We start from the raw sequence: 27344 nt of genomic DNA, 5'->3' as shown, positions 1-27344 counted from the left end.
GTGAGTTAGGGAGCTAATCCTTCTACCTTGGTACAAAGAAAAACAATTTGCGGCTGTTGACATTTTAGTAATGAAAATAGCAAAATTAATCAGAAAAAAAACCTCTGTTTATATCACTGATTTATGTACTTTGGTTTCCTTCCACCTTCTTTTTGCTCCCTCCTTTTCTTTCTTTTTGATACTGTTAAAATTGCTTTATAATCCTATTAAACACCCCTTGCCTTCACTCTAATGTTTAAGAAGGTTGACATGCTTTTCTAGGGAGTGATAATCTTTTTATTCATCCTGTAAATCAAATGCTGGTAAGTTCTAAACCTCCTAGATGAAGTGGGAGATGGGCTTACCCAGCACTTTGTGGATGGGATCATCTTCTCGAACTAGTGAAGTGAATTGGGAATCCTGACACCTGCTCAGGAATACCTTTGTTTTTGAAAAGTCAGAGTACTTCAGAGACCACAGTCCTTGAAAAGTAGTTGTTCCCATAAAACTGCCATCCATTTGCAAGCTGTCCTCAAGTACACCATGCATGGCTCATTATAAAGATTACCTCTAATCCATATGAACTGTAATTATTTATGCTTCTCTGTATGTAAATTGTTTACTCTTGTTTCCTTAAATTCTCTCTCCTATTTTAAGTTGTTTGCCTCTCACATATCTAGTTCTTTGTGTTTGACTCTGCCTGACCTAATTTTTTAAAATTCCAAGACAAAATAAGAAAAAGGAAGGACATAACTGTTCCTAGGTGTGGTGGAGGAGAAAGTTTATTGTAGATAAAAGAGAGAGCACAACCAGAGGTGGGGACATCTGAGAGTCCAGGATAGACATGACCCTACACCACATGAGGCAGTAGGGAGAGGAGAGGGGAGAGCAGCTGCCAACCCAGACGGGCAGCCTGGACCAAGAGACTAGATCAGATAACCAAAATGGTTGGATTATATAGGGTAGGACAGATAGGGTAAAGGTAGCCCAGACCCTGGGCTGGAAACCTAAGGGTAAGGGGTGTGGTGTGCCAGCCAAGAGGACCCAGTAACTGCTAGGAAATGAGTAATGCTGGGAGTACCTGGCAGACAGGTCTGCTCTGATATGTTAAATATGCACCTCAGCTCCTCATCCTGTGTGAGACCCAACAATCCTGTTGATTTAGAGGGCCCTGTTTTCTAGGGGTCCTCTAACCCCTCTGGCTTTTGTATTCTTTCTGCCTCCTCCTCTGCAGGGCTCCTTGTGCTCTTGAAGGAAGAGACTTGATGAAGAAATCCAGGGTCTCTAACTCTCTGGGCCATGTAACTTTCTTATACTTGGAATTAAGAATCCTGCCCAAGAACCAGAATCAGCTTTTGACTGAACCTGGCCTTTGCTCAAATTGTCCTGTATTTCTGCACTTCATCAGATTAGTAAAATGACCTTCGGATTGACTGATTTGCCCCAGATCTTCTTGCTTTCCTCTGCTATCGAAGCAACTACATCAAAAATGTAAAGCTAGGTGAAAAACACTCTAAAATAATCTGCCAGGTTGGCACGACCAACGCAGAGTTATTGTTGTTGAACTGTGCTGGTTTAATAGACCCAAGTTCTCTCTTGTTTTGTTGTTGTTTGTTTGTCTGTTTTTAAGAGAAATTTCTAGTGTGGTGTTTCAGAGTGATCTAAATTTCCCTGGATAAATGGACAGATTCCACTTCTTTCTTCAGTGTTACTTGTAATCCAGATGAAATCTCGTCATTCACGACAAACCACAAACACAAAGCACTGGTTAGTTTTCAAGCTTTGTCCTCTCATTCTGAGATTGCCTCCCTTCAAACCCGCTCCACCACTTATGAGTTGATCGACTTGCAAGGATATACTGATACTAATAACATACCTTTTGCATGATATCCATCAAGAAGGAATCACCCTTCTATTGTGTAACAAATCACTTGGAGAGGTAGGGGAATTGTAGTAGGAAGTGCATGCTGCCGTGGATAAACTGGTTGTGCTCAGATCGGGCTCTTTTCCAGGGCCACTGCATCAGTGCCTACACTTGGTGCCAGCAAGAGAAATGAGGCTCACCTGTCTGCTCCCTCCTCATCTCAGGGTGAGGACGTATGAACCCTTGCCCATTATGAAACTGTTCCTGCTTAAATATCACAGATGGCCTTCTAATTTTGGTGACAGCTTTCTACTAACTAAAGTAAGCAGGTTTTTTTTTTTTTTCCTGGAAATACATGTTTTTCCACTCTACACAATATAGCTCTTTCCACTTTTACTGCTTGATGTGAATCCTGTAAAGAATGCTGTTTTAACTGAGTGTTTCTGTGGTACAGGTTTTGGGTTTTTGTTTTGTTTTGTTTTAGGCTCTTCATAATTCCTAAGAATGTAATGACTTTCTCTAAGATCATTCTTGGTACAAAGTTGCTATTCTATAAATAAGTTTTTATTTGTGTCTAATGGACTCTTTAAGCATTTTTCCATGGGTTCTTTATAAAGAAAGACTAATTCTCAAGGTTGTTACGGAGGTAAACTCTTTAGGAAACCGTTTCTCTGCTAGTCCAGGCCATTTCCTATGGTTTTTCTCTGGCTGTTAGTAAGTGCCCTGGAGCAGCAGAGACATATCATCAGACCATGTTTTCATATTTGTCGTTTTCCGCATTCTGAAGTGTTAGGTGATGAGTGAGTGTATCAGCCAGCTCTGAGAACGTTTTAAAAAACATGAAAACTGTTTGAGACATTTCCAGTTCAGAAGAAGGTTCTGTTCTTTTTCTCTGGTTTTAGATGATGCATGTCTCAGCAACCAGATGGTGGCTCACAACCATCTATAATGGGATAGGGTGCCCTCTTCTGGTGTGTCTGAAGACAATGACAGTGTGCCCACATATGTGAAATAAATCTTTTCAAAAATTTTAAGTAAAATAATAATAATAAAAACTATATGCATGGCACATATAGTTTGAGTCCTTTCCAATACTCAATTTAGCCCAACCTGTAGTAAAAAAAAAAACACATACAGAGTCGATTTTAACACTGCTAGTGGCCTCCTTTTAGCCCAGAGAAGGCTAAATCACTGTTGGATTAAAAAGTGAAGGCTAAGTTGAAACAAACAGGGAGCCAGGTAGTTTGCAGAGTGGTCTTCTGCCACCTCATCTGAGCTCTCTTTCTCTCCTGTTCAGCTGCTTCTGTCTTTCCCTTCCTTTGGCCTTGGCTATAGGGAACCCAGCCAGGAAATCTGGTCCACCTAATGATGTATTTTTTCTGAGCCTGTTGTACATTGAAATAACATGATTGGGAACAGGTAGAGATGCTGCTCGCCTCATGGCAGCCAGAAAGCAAAAAGTAGAGAGGAGCCCTTAAGAGCATGCTTTCACCTCAGGTATCCCAAGTGCTTATATGAATCAATACATGGAATAATTCTTTCATAGCATTAGAACCCTCATGGCCCAGTCACCACCTCCTCTAGCTCAGCCTCTGAATATTGCTGGATGCAGATCAATCTTTCCATACATGAGCTTTGGCGAAGGAGGTGTAACCGTTTGTAAGCAAGCCTGGTTATCTCTTTGTGGTTTCTAATGGCTTTGTCTGCTAGTGGGAAGGAGAAATAGAATGTTTTCAATCATGTCTTGTTATGAAGAAGGCAAGATTGTTGGGATTCTGTAAACACCACCCCTCAGTTACCTGGAAATAGGTAGGTATGCTCTGCCCCAGTTACCTGACACTATAAAAGGGGCTACTTGCCCCCTCCTCTCTCTTGCCCTCTTGGTCTCTTGGCTTCTTGACCTCTTGGCCTCTTGGTCTCTTGCTCCCTTCCCCTTGCCCTTCCTCTCCCCATTCCCTTCCCCCCATCTCTCCACGTGCTCATGGCTGGCCTCTGCTTCTATACTTTCCTTTCTCTCCCCCCACCCCCACCCCGGCCTCTACTACCCTCTTAACTCCAACCATGACCTGAATAACTATTCTTTACTATACCATCATGTGGCTGGTCCCTCAGGGGGAAGGGATTTCCAGCATGGGTCCCCTAGAGGCATCCCCTTTGCCCCCAGGCCTCGCTACACCTCCATGGGCCATGTTCCCCCCCCCCCCACCATACCTCCCACACTCTCTTCATCTTTTAACTAACATTGGTGCCCCCTCTGAGGTACACCCTCTTTATCTTTTTCCTAACAAAGATGGCTTTGGCTAACAGCAGATAGGGGAAGAAACTAGCTATGGAGTTCAGTAGCGTTCTGACTGCCATTATTACTTCAGGCTGCATTTAGTTGACCATCACGCGTGTGCGTCAGGATATTCAGTGAGCAGCAGTCACCAGTCAGAACCTAGCCTGGTTTGTAAAAAAGGAAGGCAGTACTTGTAAAACCACAGTATGGTGCTTAAGCTACTGCCTGTCCCACAGACACTGGTGTGAATGCGTGTGTGCTATGTGCATGCAGTCAAGGAACTTTGCTTTTTAGTCCTGTCTTTGATAACAAAACCATGAATGTGAAATGAGTCTTTTGTAGCAAATTATTAGGTAAAAGTAAATTATTAATCAGTGTGAAAGTGGGAGAATAAACAGAGAATGCTGAGAAAGTGCTATGGATTTTAATGGATCAGTGGATAAACACCTCCATTTGTCTTTGTGACTTCATTTTACCAGTAGCACTTTGAAGTGTAATTTATAGATTATGAAACTCCTTATTAAATTAGCATGTTGCCTTTATTAGAGGAAAATGTGTCTATTTAGAAGCAAAGATGCATTTTGTTCTGACAAATAGGAAATTTATACATTTGTTTTATGCCCTCATGCATGTCTGATTACAAATTTGATTTTATGCCAACTCACTTAAAAAGACAGACTACAGCCTGTGCTTTAGGGATTTGGAACAATTATGATACAATGCAGTTTACAGAGTCAATCACTCTGATATAGTCCATCTTACAGAGTCGGTCACTGTGATACAGTCCATCTTACAGAGTCGGTCACTGTGATACAGTCCATCTTACAGAGTCGGTCACTGTGATACAGTCCATCTTACAGAGTCGGTCACTGTGATACAGTGCATCTTACAGAGTCGGTCACTGTGATACAGTCCATCTTACAGAGTCGGTCACTTCAGCCTCTTTTTGAACTTTATCACTCTGACAATATAGCTATTTTAAAAATACACTGCTTGATGGCTTTATGTATTGCTTTAGATCTCAGATCACAAAAACCTCCATGGGTCATCTTAAAATTTAGAGGAAGATGGTACCCATATGATGTAAAGATGAATTTTAGTTACCTTCTGAAAATTGCTTTTGAAAGGATAGATAATCAAAAAGTAAGAAGGGTTTTACATTTCATATATGTAGGATAATGGTAGCTTTCTTAAAATATGGAGGTTTTATTTAAATAAATTCTATGCAGAGCAGGAAAAGCAGAATTGTTTTTGAATATATTTACATGATGACATAGGGTTTTTTTTTTTTGCTTTTGTTTTTTCATGAAAGTTAGAATCCCAGCCCCTTCCTATTCTGTTCTTTATTTATGAGTACAGTAAGTTGCTAAAAGTTGGTCACAGATTTCATATATTTCCTGAAAAGAAATAATATCTTTTAAGCTTAGATATCCAAAGATATTTTCAGTCATTTCACCTTTTTTTTCTTTCAAAAAAGAAAGTGTCTGACTGTATAGGAAAGGTTTGAAATATACAATTAAATGTGAGTGCTAGCTTTTAAGTAGGAATATGTTGAATTTTGCAGGAAAGCAGACAATGCAGACTTCGTTTAAAAAGGTGCACACCTAGGGTTGGAGATACAGCTCAGAGCCCTGGGTTCAATTTCCATTACCGCAGAGACAGAAACCATTGACGAATGGGTGCTTCCTGTAGCTTTTCACCTGGGTAGCACTGTAACCCATGCTTTCCTCAGAGGCTCCTGGGAAGCAGCATCTAGATACAAAGCAGCATGTCTTAATAACTCTAACCCTGTAATTTTAGATATACCTGAGCTAAAAGTCCTCTCCTGTCCAACATAACTATAATAGTAATCCAAAGTAGCAGGACCTTACTGTGAGAGCCAGGAAGTTGAGTGTCTATTTAATATACATTTTGAGGATTCATACTTAATCATTTGTATCTTAGTCATATATAAAGTTGAGAAATAAAATAGCCCAAATATACTGGTGAGCTCAAGTGGCTAGAAAAAGTCTTTCAGACTTTAGTCTATGTACCCAGTATGTGGATTGCTGCCTGCACACAGATTGCTGCCACTATCCTTAGAGACCTGATTTTGAGGCATGTGGTGCTGAGCCTGTAGCAAACACTGATATAAAAGATCAGTTCACGTACAGGTACACGAGTGCTGTAGCTGCTAAGGCCCCTCATGAAGACAGGTATTGCAGTTGGCTTAATGTTCTTCTCTTGAGTGCCTTGGAATTCTTGGTAGCTTGTGAGCCAAGGAGTCTTGTATTTCCTAAAAATTATGCAGCCAGTGTAAATAAGTGTCTGCTTTCTGTAAATGAGATTCCTTGACAAATATGAATTTCAGTAGTTAAGCAATAATTTCTTGCTCATTGGCATTAGATTCCATGCTAAGAGGCTAAGGCCTCTTCTAAATTTTAAAGGTGAATGGACAGCTGCCATTCATCTCAAGATGGACATTAGGAAATCACAGTGTACAGTTTAATTCCTAGTCTGAACACACTTTTCTTCCCTCCAGGATGGCACGAAGCAGAAGAGAGAGCGGAAGAAAACCGTGTCCTTCAGCAGCATGCCGACAGAGAAGAAGATCAGCAGTGCAAGTGACTGCATCAACTCAATGGTTGAGGGCTCTGAACTCAAAAAGGTTCGTTCAAACTCCAGAATTTACCATCGCTATTTTCTGCTGGATGCTGACATGCAAAGCCTGAGGTGGGAGCCATCTAAGAAGGACTCAGAGAAAGCCAAGATTGACATCAAATCTATCAAGGAAGTGAGAACAGGAAAAAACACAGATATATTCCGCAGCAATGGCATTTCTGAGCAGATATCTGAAGATTGTGCATTTTCAGTCATATATGGAGAAAATTATGAGTCACTTGATTTGGTTGCCAATTCTGCAGATGTTGCAAACATCTGGGTGACAGGACTCCGGTACCTGATTTCTTATGGGAAACATACACTCGATATGTTAGAAAGTAGCCAAGACAACATGAGGACTTCTTGGGTTTCACAACTGTTTAGTGAAATTGATGTAGATGATCTTGGACATATAACTCTGTGTAATGCTGTTCAGTGTATCAGAAACCTCAATCCTGGTTTAAAAACAAGCAAAATTGAGCTTAAGTTCAAAGAATTGCATAAATCAAAGGACAAAGCTGGTACTGAAATCACAAAGGAAGAATTTATTGAGGTTTTTCACGAACTTTGTACAAGACCTGAAATTTACTTCCTTTTAGTTCAGTTTTCAAGCAATAAAGAATTCCTTGATACCAAGGACCTTATGATGTTTCTTGAGGCAGAACAGGGTGTAGCACATATAAATGAGGAAATAAGCCTGGAAATTATTCACAAATACGAGCCATCCAAAGAAGGCCAGGAGAAGGGCTGGCTCTCCATAGATGGGTTCACTAATTACCTAATGTCACCCGATTGTTACATCTTTGATCCGGAACATAAGAAGGTCTGTCAGGATATGAAACAACCTCTGTCTCATTACTTTATAAACTCATCTCATAATACATACTTAATAGAGGATCAGTTTCGGGGTCCCTCTGATATCACAGGATATATCCGTGCTCTTAAAATGGGTTGTAGGAGTGTTGAGTTAGATGTGTGGGATGGGCCAGATAATGAGCCTGTGATTTACACAGGCCACACCATGACCTCTCAGATAGTCTTCCGCAGTGTCATTGATATCATTAACAAGTATGCATTCTTTGCTTCTGAGTATCCACTCATCTTATGTTTAGAAAATCACTGTTCTATTAAACAACAAAAAGTGATGGTTCAACACATGAAGAAAATTTTAGGAGACAAGCTATATACTACATCACCCAACATGGAGGAATCTTATCTACCGTCCCCAGATGTCCTGAAAGGGAAAATACTAATCAAAGCAAAGAAGCTATCTTCAAATTGCTCTGGTGTAGAAGGGGATGTTACTGATGAAGATGAAGGAGCAGAAATGTCTCAGAGGATGGGGAAAGAGAATGTGGAACAACCCAACCATGTGCCTGTGAAGCGGTTTCAGCTTTGCAAAGAACTGTCTGAACTGGTCAGCATCTGTAAGTCAGTCCAGTTCAAGGAATTTCAGGTGTCATTTCAGGTGCAGAAGTACTGGGAAGTGTGTTCATTTAATGAAGTACTTGCTAGTAAATACGCCAACGAAAATCCTGGGGACTTCGTAAATTACAATAAGCGTTTTCTTGCCAGGGTCTTTCCTAGTCCAATGAGAATTGATTCTAGTAACATGAACCCTCAAGATTTTTGGAAATGTGGCTGTCAGATTGTAGCCATGAACTTTCAGACTCCGGGACTGATGATGGACCTGAACATTGGCTGGTTTAGGCAGAATGGGAACTGTGGCTATGTTCTTCGGCCAGCCATCATGAGGGAGGAAGTCTCCTTCTTCAGTGCCAACACAAAGGACTCTGTCCCTGGAGTTTCACCTCAGTTGCTTCACATCAAAATCATCAGTGGCCAGAACTTTCCCAAGCCCAAAGGCTCAGGTGCCAAAGGTGATGTGGTGGATCCTTATGTCTATGTGGAAATCCATGGAATTCCTGCTGACTGCGCAGAGCAAAGGACAAAAACGGTGAACCAGAATGGAGATGCTCCTATTTTTGATGAAAGCTTTGAATTTCAAATCAACCTCCCTGAACTAGCCATGGTGCGCTTTGTAGTGCTGGATGATGACTACATTGGGGATGAATTTATTGGCCAGTACACGATTCCCTTTGAATGTTTACAGACAGGCTACCGCCATGTGCCTCTTCAGTCCTTGACTGGAGAGATCCTTGCCCATGCTTCTTTGTTCGTCCATGTGGCTATTACGAACAGAAGAGGAGGAGGGAAGCCTCACAAACGGGGCCTTTCTGTGAGGAAAGGGAAAAAGTCCCGGGAATACGCATCTCTGAGAACACTGTGGATTAAAACTGTAGATGAGGTGTTCAAGAATGCCCAGCCCCCCATACGGGATGCCACAGACCTGAGAGAGAACATGCAGGTGTGTGTTCATGTTTAGATTTCTACTTTGTGCATGCCTATGTGAATGTGTGTATATATGTATATTGCAATAGTATATTTAACTTTAAATACCTGTATAAATTTCAACTGGTGATTAGAATGTTTATTACTAGTCTCAGTTTTCAGCATCTAAACTTCAAGAACTGTAATTTCTGATATATTGATTGCATGCTAGAATAAACTGGTCTTGTTGATGATTCATAAGCTGTTTACCCATGTTCCTCTTATGACCAGTTAGAGCTATGCTTTTTAACATGGTATGCATGGGAATCTCTGATGTTGTTGAATATTATTATTTCTTAGATGGAACACAGATTAATGACCTGTCAAAGGGAGAATGGTTAAAGTAAAAAGAATGTGTTCCGGATTTTTCTTATGGAGTTCTGGTGCTTGGAAACATTTAAATGAGCCAGTGTGCTCTTGATTTTAGAGAATAATTATTTACATAAAATATTTATGGTAAATGTATTTATGAAAGACCTATGGTGATAATTTGTTCTAAAATTCCATGTCTCAGAGCAGTCAGTTAGGAACTGTGTACCTGTTCAGGTTGGGCTACACATTTAGCTGTGTACTAGGATTGCTGAGTCAAGCCGGTCTACACCCTAGGTTCTTCCTTACAGAGAAAGCTCACAGCAGTGTGTGCAGCATGCGCCATGTGGTAGGTACTCTGAGGTGTTTCTTTTTAAAAGTGTTAGTGCTCTTATTTTATATAAATGGGTGTTTTGTCTGTGTGTGTGTTTGCGAACCACATTCATGCCTGGTGCCCACAGAGACCAGAAGAGAGTCCTGGATCCTCTGGAACTGGAGTTAAAAGATGATTGTGAGCTGCCACCTGAGTGCTGGGAATTTGAACCCAGGTCATTGGGAAGACCAGCCAGTGCTCTGAATCATTTCTTCATCCCATTTGTTTTCTCTTAAAACACTATTATAAAAATGACATTAGCATTCCTCTAACCAAGGAAACACTTTAAGTATGTTTCCTACCTAATTCTGTAGCCACCTCATGAAGAACAGTCGCCTTCAATAAGGACACTTACTGTCTTCCTCTCGAGGTCAAAGCACAACCGAAATTGGAAAGGTTTCTCCATTGTTGAGGGTGCATGCATACTGGCAAATCCTCAGGTCCAAAGAAACCACATTGTCCCCTGCCTTGGCTCCTGGTGCACATAAGGAACATAGTTCCCTTTGGGACCAGCCATCCTGCCTTCAGGACCTGTATGTACTGAACCCCACTGAGCTACTGGAGTGTGCTGACTGTGGTCTGGCCTGCTGTGAGAGCCTGCTCAGACCCAATGGACAGCAGCCCGCCTTCCAGGACTTCTGCTATAGCTAAGATGCAGGATATGCTGTAAAGAAAACAGTTATCACAGACTGTTTGGGGAACATACTTCAGATATCACAGTAATTTATTTCTACACATGGTCACAAAATTATTTTAAACAAAATGATACATAGTTTGATAGCCATGCTTAAAACAACTTTTATAAGAAATGAAATGTTTCAATTCAAAACCTAGTTCCAGAACATGGGTTACTTAGGAGCCTACATCTGCCCCTTCTAGCCACCTGCTCTGTCCAGACAGGGCAGAAGCCTAGAGTCACACACCTGACTCATACTCCAACTAAAGAGTGTGTGTGTGTGTGTGTGTGTGTGTGTGTGTGTGTGTGTGTGTGTGTGTGATATGTATGTAGATGTATATATATATAATTTATATAATATATTATATATTATATATTTGATTGGGGGGGTGGCTTACTGACTATGACTCTACTGGTCCAGTAATGGTTATTTACCAGTGGAAGGTCCAAGAAACCAGTAATTGTTCAGTTTGCCAGGCTGTGCATCTCAACTGTTCTGAAATGTTGCACTGAAATCCTAAAGAAGGAGGCTCTCATGCCAGTGAAGAAATGAACTTGCTGGTGAGAGAGAAAATGTCACAGAAAGAGAAGACTTTCTTCTTCTATGCCCTTTATTTAGATTTCTGGCAGGAAGTGTGGCCCAGATTAAAGGTTGATCTTCCACTTCAAAAGATCTGGATTAAAGATGTATCTTTCCACCTCAAAGATCTGATCCAGATTAGAAATAGGTCTTTATACTTGAAACTGTTTAAGAAAACCTCCCTCACAGGTATGGCCAGCCATTTGTGTTTTAGTTAATTCCAGATGTAGTCAGGTTAACCACCCCGAAAAGCCATCACAATGACCAGGGTCTCCTTTCTATTTGCAGAACGCAGTGGTATCATTCAAGGAGTTATGCGGCCTCTCCTCAGTGGCCAACCTCATGCAGTGCATGCTGGCTGTGTCTCCTCGATTCCTGGGGCCTGACAATACCCCCCTGGTGGTCTTGAATCTTAGTGAGCCCTACCCCACCATGGAACTGCAGGCCATAGTGCCTGAGGTTCTGAAGAAGATTGTCACAACTTATGACATGGTGAGTCCTGATTGTTCTCTTCCTGGAGAGAGGTATCTTAGGATACCTTATTACATATGCACAACAGCTTTTGCTTCCTGTCTCATGCTTCCTGTACTTGAGTTGGAAAAGTGTCTCCCCTGGCTTTGCTGTGTTTGAAAGAGTTTTGTGATATATCACTGTGTGAGAAAGCAGGATTCAGAAATACTTTCCTCGGGCAGATTAAACATTAGTTTCCTAAGAACTGAATCTGATTCAGCTTCTAATGAGTGTTTTGCATCTTCTATTTATGTGATTTAGAAACAAAACAAAACCAAAAACTTTTAATCTCTTCTTGGAAATAGTCATTGATTTATTCTGCTTCAACTTTTCCTCTCAAACCAGTAAAGCAATAAATTAGACTTTTGTTTCAAAATGTGTCTGAAATATCATCAAGGGCAGACAGATGTTCCCATCATACAAAACTGCTATGTGGTAGTTTCCTTCCTGGGCATCTGTTCTGAGGTATCTTCATTTATAATCAGCTTAGTGTTAATGACTTCAAGACACCTAGAATATTACATTTTTACCTTTAACATTTATCTTGCATTTTAAAATTGTTGCTGCTCTTTTATTGTGCTTTTATAATTTTTCAAAACTGAGGGAGAGTTTTTCATATTGTGCTCATGTGTGAGTTGGATGGAGGACCACTTCATGTGCATATCAGGTAGATCTGAGTCAGAGGACAGCTTTCAGGACTACTTCATCCTCTGTTGTGGAATTTATGATTGAACCACGTCCTCAAGCTTACAAATCAAGTACTTTTTACCATTGAGCAATCTCACTGGCCTGCTAAGGAAGAACTTAATTTGTGAATGGCACTCATTTCACATCTCTAATATAGATTAGGCTTTAGAACTGGCTGTGTGTCAGCAGTGACTACTTTAGTTTGGTGGTGACAGACACTCTTTCTCAAGTAAGCCAGGCTGTCACCTTCTACCATTGAGGATATTCAGGGAAAAGTGCCCTACTACCACCTCCTTCACTGTAAAAATGCTAGCTAAAGCCATGTGGTAGTGGTGGTGACAATGGCACATGCCTTTAATCCCATCAAGTGGGGGGCAGGGGCATCTCTGTGAGTTCAAGACAGCCTGAGTTCCAGGACATCCAGGTCTACACACAGAGACACCTTGTCTTGAAGAAAACCAAAGCCAACCAATCAACCAAGCAGCAGTGAAGGCTACTATGTTGAAGGAGGGTATAGGATGGGCAACATTCACCTCATGTAAACGCTTGACTATGTTATCAAAGAGACATACAAATATCACAGGCTAGCATTTCCCACACTGTTATGAGGAACCCTGCTTTCTTAGGATATTGATTAACATCATCTGAAGAAAGGTGGCATAGAGACATAATTGGGAGAAATGCTCATCAGAACAAAACTAATCAAAGGTCATTACTACCTTCTTTTCATTCATTCCAGGACATCAACCTATAGGAAGGAGCCACCCACAGTCAGTGTGGCTCTTCCTCCCTTGTTCAACTTTCTCATAGACAAACTCAGGGCTGTGTTTCCATGGTGATTATAGACCCTACCAAAATGAGTGTTAAGATTAGCCATCACCGTAGTCACGGTGTCTGGGGTTTACTTTCCTTCCCATTTCAGCTTAAATTTTAAGGAAACTCAAGAGATACAAGAGACTAAGCATTTCCTGCTGGGGACAAGCTGCAGAGATTGTTACACTTAGTTCTGAAGATCTTTAAACACACCCAAGAGAACAGCGGGAATAACCAATTTCAGAACATGTAATGGCAAAAGGTGTAATAATACACCAGGGAAGCAACAAAACAACAGGAGTGGATGTAAGTTGTACAACAATAACTTTTATTATTAAGGATCTCAATTCCTCAATTAACAGACACATAGTAACGGACTGGATTGGAAAATGTCCAGTGAAATACAAGAAGTAACTTAAAAAATTCTGGGAAAAAAAAAAAAAACCCCAGGGCCAGATGTGTTCAGTGCACAATTCTACCAGACTTTAAAAGAAGAACTAACCAATCTTTCTAAAAGTATATTCCATAAAATAAAGATGGAAGAAATGTCTCCAAATGATTTATTTTAATTACAGGTTTTTTTGAAATTTTTATTAGCTATACATCTGACATAAGGTTAGTATCTATAATATACAAAGAATTTTTAAAAATCTAAATATCAGGAAAACAATTAAACCAGTTTTAAAATGGGTCTTAAAACTAAACAGAGGTTCCCCAAATATAAACTATTATAGCTACATAATCATTTTTAAATTGTTCAACATTTTTAGCCATAAGCAAAATGCAAATTAAATTAGAAACTATTTTTGAGATTTTATGTTACACAGACAAAATGGTTAAAATCTAAATATCAAATGATGTCAACTGCTGGGGTGAATGTAGGGGAAGGGAAACACCTATTTGTTGCTGGTGGGAGTGGAAACTGGTACAGCTACTATTGTAAAACACTACATACTTGCCTCATAGAATATGGAGAAATCAAGCTTCAATCCCACCTAGCTTTCCTAGTAGTGAAGGTGGTGAAAGAGAAAAGAGCCCTAGACCTCACCCAGCTGTAAACCTTGCAAGCCACAACTATGACTGCTTTGACAGGATGCATTCACTGGCACAATAACGGCATGGATATTGTAGCAGGAACCAAACACGCTTTGACATGATTTAAGGCCCACTCCATAAAGTGGAACCCAGACCTCACACCATATTCAGGGCCAAGAACCTGTGGCTAGACACAGGCCTTTGAGAAAAACCTACTGTATCATTATGCTAAATGGACATTGTATTAAACAACTCCTAATTAGTGGTTGCTGTACCCACAGATTAGTATATCTCTCAACGCCTGTCAGAAAGCTTCTTTTTGTAGAGATGGTAAATACAGCACAGATTCACAACTGGTTAAGGTGCAGAGAATAAAAGACTGCAGACTACTTAGCATCTATAACAAACCACCCCCTCCTCCTACTACTTCTCCTCCTTCTCTACCACTTCCACCTCCATCTCCACCTCCACCACCTCCATCTCCACCACCTCCACCTCCTCCACCTCCTCCTCCACCTCCATCTCCACCTCCACCTCCTCCTCCTACTTCTCCTCCTTTTCCACCACCTCCTCTTCCTCCTCCACCTCCATCTCCTCCACCTCCATCTCCACCACTTCCATCTCCTCCTTCACCTCCTCTACCACCCCCACCTCCACCTCTACCCCCACCTCCACCTCCTCCACTTCCACCACCTCCACCTCTACTTTTCCAAGACTCAAGGACATTGTAGAAAGGGAGGTAGGGACAGTGTAAGAGGGCAGTAGATGGCTTCAACAAAGCAGTGTTTACCAGATAGAGCATGGCGATTGCACATATGAACTCAAAGTAGTTGTGACATCATGCCCAAGACCTTTGCAAGCTCAAGATAAACAAATTCCCAGCATAGAGCAGGGAGGTGGTCATGAAGGCTCACCTTCTGCTGAAGAGCTATTGGGAACTGATAACTCACTCAAGAGTGTTTTAAAAATATACGGACACAAAATTGAGTGGTTTGAAGTGAGTAGTGGATCTGGAGTTGTAAAGGGTGTATATAATCAAGTGAGACGCATGAAGTTCTCAAAAATTAATTAAAATATATATCTGAATAAAGTATGAAGGTCAGAGTCAAACGTATCTGACACCATTGGAGACATATTATTCTGGTATCTGAGGGCCCACATTATCCATCATGAATATATCCTGTCTTCAGGGATCCATGTAGTTCCTAAAAGCTAAGAAGGGTGACAAAATCAACTCGGAAGCCTATGCTGGGATTCCTTTTGAATTCTCTAGAAAAATAAAAGAAGTAAAAATGGAAATGTTGAGGCACTTTTCCATGCCCAGCTATTTTCTAACTCTTAAGCTATATTGGAAGAGGATCAAATGAATAGTTGGTATTTATAGATGTTTCTTAAGCTTAAAGTACAAATAAACTCAAAGACCTTCTTCATTGATCAAAACCTGACATGATTTGGCTGTAGATGCCACTACTTGTCCTGTGAGAGTCACACAGCGACATTTCTTTATGAACAGCTTTTTACCAGGAGTTCTGGAAGTGTGGTGCAACTCCCTAAGTGAAAACAGAACAGACTGGCTAATCAGTTTCAGAGGTCCAGTGCTGATTAGGGCAGGAATGTGGCCCTGCCTGGGTTCTCTGGGTCTCAGTGTTCCTCAAGGACAGCAGGAACCTTTATGGAAATGGCAGCTGATTCACACAGGGACATTCAGTGCTTCTTAGTTCTCTTGCCCTCCCTTCCTGGACTGCTAGGTTGCAAAGGTAGCTTTTATTCACCAGAAGTAATTGTCTCTGAGGCTTATTGCCTCAGTCTGCTAACCTGGGCCTAGCTTCTAGCTTCCCCACAATCTAATCTAGGCCTAGAATGTTTTCAGCCTCTGAGACTTGCTTCTGAATAAGCTCACACTTTTCTTGTTCTTTCTGAACTTTAGCTAGCTTTCTCAACTCAGCTGTTCAGGCTTACCCATCTCTTCAAGCTGACTGACTTAGTTTAGCTTCTTTCAGTTTCTCACTGAATTACTCTGTTTGGCCTCAAACTAACTCTAGCAAACTTTCCTAACCCCCTGGCTCCTCGTCTGGCTCGTTCTGTCTTTACCTGCGTCTAGCTTGTTCTTTCTCTGCAACTCGTTTCTCTATGGCTGTCCCAGTAAGACCGTCTCCTTTCTTCTCGGTGCTTCTCTACTCTCCCTCCCAACTCTGCTGTACTGTTCTGCACAGACTCTACTATATTCCTCTACTGTACTCTTCCTTCATGACTTAGCATGTCCAATCCTTATTCGGCTTTTATGGGTTGCTCCTACATGTGCCTACACACACATGCACATAAATAAATATTTTTAAAAAAATAATCATTTATGCATTTTTGTTTAAAATGCATTTTATACAAACATCCTCCCTTATTATGTATTAATTAAAAATTTCACAATATGTATGCTGATCAGTTGATATCTGCTGGTAAAGGAAAAAGTCAGCTTTTTTTTTCCAATAGAGAAATAGTATCAACCGCACTCAAGGGTAGGTGTCATGCATGCTGGCCACCGCAGAATGAACTCGGTGGTATTTGTGTAGACTTTTTCTTTCCTTTTCCTTTGTTTGGACTTTTCCCTGCTATTGGTCTTTTACTGTTTGTCTTTATTTATTTATTTTCTTTTTGTGAGTTCTTTTTGTTTCTGTTTATTTTTTTCTCTTGGAACAAAGGGAGGAGAAGTCATAAAGGTGGGTGAGTAGGAGTGTGGGAGGGTCTGGGAGGAGTTGAGGAGGGAAAACGAGATTAAGATGTACTATATAAAAATTGTTTTTAAATCTGTGAAGCAAAAGCGGTTCTTCACACAGCAGTGTTGATAGTTGGCACAGAGATCAGGAGCCTTCTGATTATGCCACAGTCATGGTACATCTTGTTGTTAGTGCAGCCTGCTGTCTGGATCAAGGCAGAGGTGACCTGCAGTAAGGTTACCATTGATCTCCGTCTCCTTCCCGACTCTTTCCTTCACGACTCCTTCTGTCACTCTCATCTTGGAATTCAGAGCCCCTTAAATTAGAAGAGTCACCTGTATGGACACATTGAAAATGTCCGCATAAAAGAAAACTATAATGCTGTGCTTTTAGAACACAATTGGCCTGAAGAGAGGGAAGCAGAGAGAGTTGGTGAGTGAAAGGGTGGTTATTACAGATATGATTGTATCTTCCAAAAAGGTAGTTTTATTTGGTGGCCAGAGAGGCTCAGCAAGTGATGCTCCCACATGCGCAGACCTGACGGGCTCCTGAGTGTTCTCAGTTGCCAGTGGGAGGGAAATGGTTACAAGATGCTGTACTGACAGGAGCAAGGAGACTGGCAACTGCCACATTGTAGTGCTCTAGGACTCACATACACTGTTGAGTATATAACTTTCTGATTATATGAAAACTGTATGGTCTCCCTCATACACAGAATCTAGCCAATAATATATGTAAGTGTGTAAACAAATGTTTGTATGGATAAAGGGTAGCATAAAAAGAACATGAATAGCATGATATTAGGGGTGAGGGAGGGCTGGACTGAGTGGAGGCAGTGAAGGTGACTTATGAAGGAGATTAAAAGCTATTGTTTCTAGTTTAACTTTAATGGACTTTCCATTTTTGGTGGAAGCTAAGTGCATTAAATATATTTGATATTTAAAGAATAGAATCTGAAGCTTCACAGTTTATATTTTTTAATGGCTTGTGTAACTGTATAGAAGTTCATTGAGTTGTTACTAAAGTTTAGAATAAAAATTTTAAGAGAAACCATTAAGGAGCACATATTTAAATGAATCTTAGCACAGGTCGTCCGGAATAGTTAGGGAAAGAGTAGTATTTGGAAGTCCTGGCAATATCCTTGAAGTAGACTTTGCCATTGTCTCTGTTAGGGTTTCTATTGCTGTGATAGAACACCATGATCTTAAGTCAGTTGGAGAAGAAAAGGTTCATGTATGGTTTATAGTCCATCATCCAAGAAAGTTGGGGCAGGAATCTCGAGGCAGGAAGGGAAGCATAAGCCATGGAGGAGTGCTGCTTACTGACTAGTTCCACGTGATTGGCTCTGCCTTTTGTCTTTTCTTCTTTTTTTAAGATTTATTTGTTTGTTTTATGTATGTGAGTACACTGCAGCTGTCTTCAGACACACCAGAAGAGGGCATCAGATTCCGTTACAGAAGGTTGTGAGCCACCATGTGGTTGCTGAGAGTAGAACTCAGGACCTCTAGAAGAGCAGTCAGTGCTCTTAACCTCTGAGCCGTCTCCCCAGCCCCTCTGCTTGTTTTTTTTTTTTTTTTTGTTTTGTTTTGTTTTGTTTTATTAAATAGCACCCAGGGCCACCAGCCCAGGGCTGGCCCCACTCACAGTGACCAGGTTCTTCCACACAATCGTCAATCAAGACAGTTCACTACAGGCTTTCCCATGATCGGCTGGGTAGGGGCATTTTCTAATGATTCTGTCTTGTGTCAAAAGGACATAAAATGAGCCAGCACAGTAGACCCCTGTCAGCTTGACATACAATCACATCATTGTTAAACCATAACCTTTCTTGTTGTCCCCAAGATGTTATATTAATAGCAATATTTCAATATAAAACATACTCCAAGCTTCAAAAGCCTTGCCGTCTTTAAAACTTCAGCTCTGAAAACATTCGATATGACTGCCAACTTTCAAAGCCACTCCAAAATATATGAGTCTCTAAAATAGCCAGGCTCTCCAAAATAACCAGTATCTTTTATAAACTCTGAAGTCTCTTTAAAAGTTTAAATCTCTCAACTGTGAGCTCCTGTAAAATAGAAAATAAGTGAAATACTTTTTTCAAGAGGGAAGAACCTGGCCACAGTTAGAGTCAACCCATACAAAAATCAAAGTTCAAAGGTATACAAAATCCAGTGCTTGACTAGGCCTGAGACTCACTCATGTTCCTCCAGGCTTCAAGGTTCCGTTTCTCTACTTCTGTTCTTTGCAGCACAGATAGCTCTTTCCTAGGCTCAAGTTAGTTCTATTTCATGGCTGCTGCTATTCTTGGTTGCATCATCTTGGAATCTCCACTGTGGGGTCTCCACTGTAATTAGGTTGCACCTTCACCAATGTTCTGCTGGCTTCTTCAGGGACTCTGTTATACCACAGGCTGACAAGCTTCAGTCTTTCCCCATAATTCTTAAAGTGTTCAGTGCTACTCCACCTGCACCTCTACAAATGGCCTGTCCTTGTGTCTCACAGTGCCAAATTCCATCTGCTCTTCCTGACTGCTTCATGCCTCAGAGTCAGTACTACTGGGAGAAGCTTATATCAGCACAAAGTCCAGCCTTGGTCCACTCTGAACTACTTGCTTCTGCGTGCTGACCCGGATGAAACACTTCCCAGATTTCACCTCAGTAATGCTGTTGATTTTTAATCATAGATTTTTCTTCAGCCCCAGCTGACTGGTAGATTGTCCCAGATTTTGCTTTAGTACTCTTTATTCAGAACACTGAATGGCCCAAAGAGTCTTTAAGGGACTTTCCCTCTAAAATTTCATAATCTAAGTATTTATTGTCTACATTTCTCTCAACACTCTTATCTTTTGAACTCACATAAAAAAGCACACTGAGCTCCTAACACTCAATGGCTTTTCCAGCCCAAAATTAAATGCTACCACAATTCTCCAAAAACATTTGTTCAGGTCTGTCTCAGCAATACCCTATGACCCAGTACTAATTTCTTTCTTGGATAGGTTCTTATTGTGATAAAACATCATGGCCACAAGCAAGTTGGGAGTATTCTGTCTCACAGTTGTAGTCGGATCATTCCAGAAAGTTAGGACAGGAATCTGGAGGCAGAAAGAGAAGGAGAAGCCATGGAGCAATGCTGCTTACTGGCTTGTCTTTGTGGCTGGATAAGCCTGCTTTCTTAGAGCACCCACTGCCCATAAAGAGCTGGACCCTCTCACATTAATCATCAATCAAGAAAATGAACCACAGGCTTGCCCACATTATGGACAGGACAACCTGGTAGAGTTATTTCCTTAATTATGGTTCCCTCTTACAAAATGGCTAACTGGGTCATGTTGATCCAAAACAGCCAGCATACCATATAGCAGTTTGTATCATTCAGGTCCAGTTTTGTCTCTGTTAAGGGATTCAACACATTCTCAGATGGTTTCATCAGATAGGATATGCTCAGTGCTTAGCATCCCTAATCTGGAAGTCCAGATGTGGACTATTACAGATTTTGGATTTTTAAATTGGGGATGCTCAACTAGTAACTGTGTGCAAATATTTTAAAAATGGAAACACTTATGGTTCTAGGCATTTCGGGTGAGAGATACTCAACCTGTTTAAAGCAAGCCAGTGTATTGTCCAACATAATGACAGCATCATTCAAAATGTCTAAGAAAGCTAGTAATTGATAGGTGTGGTACTACCCAGTCATCTGTGCATGGCAAACTGGAGCCCTTTTAAAGCACATTTCTATTTTCTGGCAGTTTCCATTTGTAGCAGGACTGCCTAGAGAATTCATAGGCAGTGTGGTATGAGGCCATGTATTTGATAGGGTCTTCACAGTTTTGCTTCTTTGTTTAGAACTTTGGTATTGCTTTTTTAAAGAGGAAAGGAAGGATTACTTATTTTTTCAAATGTTTTATTTATATGAATGTTGTTGAATACTTACTTAGGGAGACAGACACACAATTTATCAGAAACCTAAAACTCAGGAAATAAACATGCATTTTGCAAAAGAACACTAGAGTATTGTAGTCTTTTATTCTTCCTGTGCAGAAAGAGAGATCAGCTCCAATGCTTCTATCAGATCACACATGGAATGTTGGAATTGGTTCTTCCTCAATTCCTTCAAAGCTTATCTTGCATATTTTCTCTTAGAAGTGTTTTTAAAATTTTTATGTGTTTTTCCTATGTGCTTATGTGTGTGTGCATGTGTGTGCATGCCATGTGCACACTTGGTGTTGGTAGATATCACAAGATGATTTCAGATCCCTTGTAGAGCTGTGGATAGTTTTGAACTACCATGGAGGTGCTGGGAAATGAACCTGAATCCTCTACAAGAGCAACAAGTACTTGTTGCGCCAAATCATCAGCCCCCTTAGAAGTATTTTGTATTAATATTGTTTCTGTGGGTTTAAGGTGCCTTTAAAACTATTTACCAAGTCATTTTCTCTATCAAGGATTCCTATAGGAAAGTCTGTTTCAAAGGGAATTCATACTTTCTAAGTCTGTACATCTATACAGCACTGTGACGCCATGGGGATGGATTTCGCTTCTGTGAACTGTGGTCTGCACTAGAGCACACTGACTGTACAGTGTGCTGGACAGTGTGGGCACAGGAGAGAGCTGCTGCCCTTAACCTCCTCATTTTTCATCACCTTCTGCCAATGGGACAGAGTCTGAGGACTTAGTACTCAGCCCAGGTGTCCCTTTCTCTGGGACAGTGGAGTTCTGGGTGCCAGTCTGGCTGGTTGACTGGCTGTAGAGTGCGCTGCTGTGCTTGACCACAGGAGGATACATCTACTGCCTTCCTCTTATTATCTAAGCAGTGGAAACCTCTCTATGTCTTTATTGAGGGGAAACTTCCAACCTAATTGATAAAACTCTGGGGCTATCATCTGCTTCTTGGTATAAGATAATTTGGAAGATGGTTTCTTCACAGATCTTCACTTTCAAGCTTATCATTTGATCAGACCTTGAGTGAATACATGCCTTAGGAAACGGGAACTTGTGGTGTTCAGTTACCTAAATTCTGGAGCTCATCCTTTGAGTATGTGGCAGTGTCGGCCACGCCTCTCGCCGTGTGCTGCACAGACACAGAAACAAGCATGGGAAGGACTCCTTCACCGTGTTTCTTTTACCTCTGCAGCCACCAGGCCACTGAACCTTTTGGCCTTCTCTTCCCCCACTGCAGCCCATCTTCTACCCCATACTAATGACTTTCTTCCTGAAATAGCACCTAGAAAAAGGTTTGGGCATTCCAAATAAGAACCTGGAGGAAGTAGAACATTTGATGATCTAGGCAAGCTAAAAAGCTTGTTTTATGATTGTTGAGGGAAAAAAACAGAGCCGAGCTGTTCCCTGTGTGTCTTGATTGTTGTCAGATGAATAATACTTTTCTTCCAGCATCTTGGCAAAGTGGCATCTGTTATATCTGGATGAGTAATTTGTATGAAGTCAGATAATTGCCAAGGGTAGAGGAGGAAGGTGATGGTGGTGAGAACCCTCAGCACACGTGCCTCGTGCATAGATACTAGTCATCAGATCTCCCCAGCACCAGACCCTGCACTGTGTATTGAGGCAGTCAGCAAATACTAGTAATGCACAGGCCTTTGCATGGTCGTGTAGCATCTAGAATCTGCCTGCCTTCTTAAACTATGCCATTGTTGTCATGAAGGCCTTGTCTCTGCAGACAGCTTTGTGGATTGTGTGGGTTCTGCTTGTGGAAATTGTTTTCAAAGACACAGAATGCAGTTGCCATTTGTCATATAGTAATTTGTACATTTTGTGCAGTGTGCAAGTTCCAAATAATTTCAAATTGATGAAACAATGGAAGTAGCCTCCTGGGAGCCTGCATGTGATATTACCGTAGCATTCAGCCTGCTCCTGGTGCCGCCTGGATGCCTATGCCCTTGAGTCTAAAGGAGGTCATGTCCTTTTGATCTTCTGACCTATGTTTTCTGGCTCCTGGGTAGCTGAGTAACTTTGTGCAGCAAAGGACTGTGTTAGAGACCCTGGAGATTTCTCAGGTGGAGTGTGCTGTAAAACAGGAAGCACTTTCTCAGTGGGATTCAGGACGCACTCTAACCTGTTAATGCTGATACTTCATGTAGTCAATGTTTTATCAGTGCTTTCAGTTAGTACACATGTAAATGTCATTATAAAAATACTTTCGCCAAAGATTTATCACTTGGATGAATTGCTTAATATGTCATTGTAGCAAAGTGTATAAGTTCCGTTGATGATGTAATTTTATTTATTAAGAATGTCATGTTATTTTTACATGTATTCTATGCCCATTGTAACTGGTAAGATCTTAATGCACACTATCAAACATTTAAAAAAAAAAAAAAAACACAAGCACTGAAAAAAATGTATTCATATACTTATATGCAAAAATGCTTAAAATTTGTACATTTATCTTTGTTTTTTAAAATAAAGTTGTTAAAAAAAAAGAATGTCATGTTATGCTGGAGAGACGGCTCAGCGGTTAAGAGCACTGACTGCTCTTCTAGAGGTCCTGAGTTCAATTCCCAGTAACCACATAGTGGCTCAGAGCCATATGTAATGGGATCTGATGCCCTCTTCCAGAGTGTCTGAAGATAGCTACAGTGTACTCATCTACATTAAATACATACATACATACATAATACATACATACATAATACATACATACATACATACATACATACATATTTTTTAAGTATGTCATGTTATTCCCTGACTTTAGAAATGCAGGACCCTGTCATCAGGAACAATTCCAATCTGTTGTCAGCTGTTTCTGTGTCATGTAGTGAAGCATATGATACACAATGTAGACGTTCAGTAGCACTAGACTGAAATTGCATAGACTTGTTAGTGTTAGGGTAGGGAGATAGCTCAGTCATCAAAGTACCTGTTTGTTCAAGCAAGACACCTGAGTTTGGATCCCTAGAACATACACACGCACGGGTACACACACATGCATTTGAATATGTGAAGTCAGTTCTGTTGGTGGTACACTTGCAATCCAGCACTGAGAGGAAACAGGTGGATCCCTAGGGCCAGCCAGCCTCACCTAATAGATTGTGTTTCAAGCCAATGAAAGGCAATGTCTCAAAAAAACGAAAAGAAAAGAAAAAGGAAGGAAGGAAGGAAGGAAGGAAGGAAGGAAGGAAGGAAGGAAGGAAACCAAGCTGGAAAGATCCTGAGAAACAACATTCAAGCTTAGCCACACACATGTCTGCACATCCCCCCCATCTCTATATAACACACACAGTTTTGTTTATTGTAATGCATAGGGTTGTTTGTAAATACAACAGTGAGTTTGCTTATATTTGTAGCATGAGTTTTTTTGGTTGTGAAAACACATTTTAGTGGACAGCAGTCTAAGGAATGGAATAACTTTACATAGAATCTACTCCATAAAAATATGGCTTTTGATATATCCAGTTTATATTGCAAATCATACATTTCAGAACTGTTTTTACGTAAATGTCACTGCTGACACCTACTTTGGCCATCCTGCCTGCACACTTGGTCATAAACTCAGTTAAACGTTATTAAGTATCTTTCCACAGCACTTTTAATACTGGGATTCTGACTTTTACCATCCAAACAGGTGTATTCTTATAAATAACAACTGACATTTTAATAGCACTTGGAGGCCCTCATTTTGTTGGTATGTTATGTTTGGCCTTAGTCCATAAGAAAGACAAATTAAGTATTGCCTGCCAGTTCCTTATTCTGTTTTGGCTTGCATGGTGGAAGGACTTACCCTCCCCTCACTCTCTCCAGACTTCTTGGAAGTGCATGCATTCCCTGTGCACACTGCCTGCTTCCCACTGGGAAATGCCAGCAATTCCATGTTTACTCTATTTTCTTTTTGTGGTTGTTCTCTCTCTCTCTCTCTCTCTCTCTCTCTCTCTCTCTCTCTCTCTCTCTCTCTCTCTCTCTCTCTCTCTCTCTCTCTTCTCTCTCTCTCTCCAACTTGGGTCTTCATGCTTGTGTGGTAAGGACTTTACTCACTGAGTCCTTTGCCCAGCTCCCAGTGCTTGGCATAACAGCATTTTCTCCTCATGCCCCTTCAGTTTGCTGTGAGGTAACTGTCATTCTCTCTCTAAACCAGAACCCATAAGAATATTATCACCTCAGTGGTAGAGGGTGTGATGTAGTAAGAGTTAAGTTGAATTACAAAGACTTTATTATTAATTAACTTAAAAACAACAGTTGAAATTAAAGCATATATTTCTCTACTAAATAGTTGGATGTTACATTTCTATATGGAAGATTTGTGTAAGCAGGTCTTCATCTGTTTGCAAAAAATCTTAATTATTTTTAAATCAACGTGGATTGTTCTGGTTGTCTTTATAATTGCTATACTCCTACATTGGAAAGAGGTCAGCTCGAGATTTCTATTGTTTATGTCATTGTGAGGCTTGGAGGCTTGAAATAGTTTTAGCTTTTATGTCATTTATGTTGTGCCAAAACAAAACATCACAAATTTGTCTTTGTGAGTAGAAATGGTTATTTGACTATAGTTAGACATACCTGGAATGGCACCACTAATTTTTAGCTAAATCTCTAAGGTCAAGGTCTACCTTCGCTGTATATTCAACTTTCCCATAACTCCAGAACATAAGCTACAAATGTCTTAACAAATGTTCCTCTTAAAATGGTCATTGTATTTGATTTTTCACATTAACTTCTAAAATGTGCCCATGGCATATCAAATCTATATTATCTAAAATAATTTTAGTTGAATATCATATATTTTAAAGAAATTGGAAAACCATTTTTAGAATGGCTTGCACATTTTCAAATAACTGAAAAGAATTCATAATGTGAAAGTTTACAAGTTTTACATTTCAGAATATGTAACCACAAACATTAAACCTTTCCCTATGCTTTCCTACTGTAGGCATTAGAAGTGTCTATGGCAGGAGTCACTCTAAGCCAAGGCCTACATGACTCTGCTTTTACAGCATGCCAGTGGACTAGAGGGTCCGAACAGTTTTCATAGTGATTTCTAAACTTATCTCTACCAGCTTAAGTCACCATTTTAAACATTTTTCTCATTTAATGTACTCAGTGCATTTTGACATTTTGGTCCATGGGAACATGATTTAATTGCAGACCTAGTAAAAATAAAGTTTCCATTTCCTGAGTCTTTCTTGCCTGGAGAAAGCAAAGACTCTTAGGGGTGTGAATCAGAAGAGGAGAGACAATGGTAATTAATTTCTGCTTTGAGTTTTTTGTCTTTTTGTTTGTTTGTTTGTTTGTTTTCATGATGTGTGAGACAAGAAAATAGTGATTGTCCTGGAAAGCTTTGTGTAAAAGCCCAACAAAACTTGAACCAAAATATGTGTCATGGTTGGGCTGCTTGATAACGAACTAATCTAATAATTGAATTTAAGTCATGTTCTCTTTTTAAAGCCAGATCATGTGTTTCTTGGGATGGGTGGTAAAAGCTGGGCAGAGAAAAGGGAATTGATGGAGATGCTAGGGCTGAAAACCTCATTTCCTTTTGCCTCCCTTTAGGAAGGGCGATTATTAAGTCCAAGCTTTACTGAGCGCACTCTGCAGCTGTCTGAGGAGAGGCTTGTGCAGAGTGCCATTGCCTGAACCAGTCCTGGAAACCCATCGCCCTGGGCAGGTTGTTCTGGGGTTCCAGCCACCCAGCAAGTGCCTGCTGTCGATCCCACCCAGCCCCGATTATGTCAGGTGGGAGGGATATGTCCTCCTAGTCTGGGACAGGCCTTTCTGGTGGTGAATGGCTGTGGCTTCCTGTCTTAGTAGAGAGACTCAGACTTCCTAATCACTGAGGGGTATGAGGTGGTCTCACCAGAACCACAAAGACAGCTGGGGTATACATTTCAGTTCCAGATGCTAGTCAGGAGGGTGGGGCCCAAAGCAGGAAGGCTGCTCAGAGAATTTATAAGAGGAAGATGGGCACGAACACCTGAGGACTGTGGTATCCAGTGGTTGTAGCATGTAGATTGGGTAGAGTAGCGGAGGGAAAGTTTGAGTGGCCATGGGCTTTGGTTATATCTACTAGCAAAGTTGTTGAAAACAGCCACTTTCCCCCAACTGTAGCACCTCCATCACCTCAGTAGGCCCCAGTGTGACACCTCATGCCTGTACTTCTGGAGAATGAAGTCTTGACCCATTTCCAAATACCTGGCATTCCCAACCCCACCTTGGGAAAGCATGTTTTCCCTGCCAATGTGAGTTGGTTCCCCAGAGATATTTTTGCAAAGGATCACAGACCACCTAGGTAGGTACAACATATTTTACACACACATATTTTTATATAAGGATACAGTGTATAACTAGAAACAGAAGGATAAAGTAAGAGAGAGGTGGTTGGATCTTGCTTTATTTGCTGGCGTGGTGTGGAGAATGTGACTTTCAAGATTTCATTCTCCAGAAGTACAGGAGTGAGGTGTCCCACTGAGGCCCACCTGGGTGATGGAGGTGCTACAGCTGGGGGAAAGAACCTGGTTTTCAACAACTTTGCTAGTAGATCTAACCTCTGGTCT

General features: G+C 40.8%; 1 protein-coding gene across 2 annotated transcripts in view; it reads left to right on the top strand.

Annotated features, from left to right (window-relative positions):
- PLCL2 (phospholipase C like 2) overlaps window positions 1-27344 on the top strand; it is a 166868-nt gene that overhangs the window by 90070 nt on the left and 49454 nt on the right. For both annotated transcript variants that reach the window (XM_080916965.1, XM_080916964.1), the window contains exons 3-4: window positions 6643-9129; window positions 11379-11582. In XM_080916965.1, the coding sequence (XP_080773091.1) occupies window positions 6643-9129; window positions 11379-11582 (2691 nt within the window). The remainder of the gene's footprint in view (window positions 1-6642; window positions 9130-11378; window positions 11583-27344) is intronic.

This window comes from Micromys minutus (genome assembly GCF_963924665.1).
Source record: "Micromys minutus genome assembly, chromosome: 5".
In the NCBI taxonomy this organism is placed as follows: Eukaryota; Metazoa; Chordata; class Mammalia; order Rodentia; family Muridae; genus Micromys; species Micromys minutus.
This window is presented reverse-complemented; position numbering and strand designations above follow the sequence as displayed.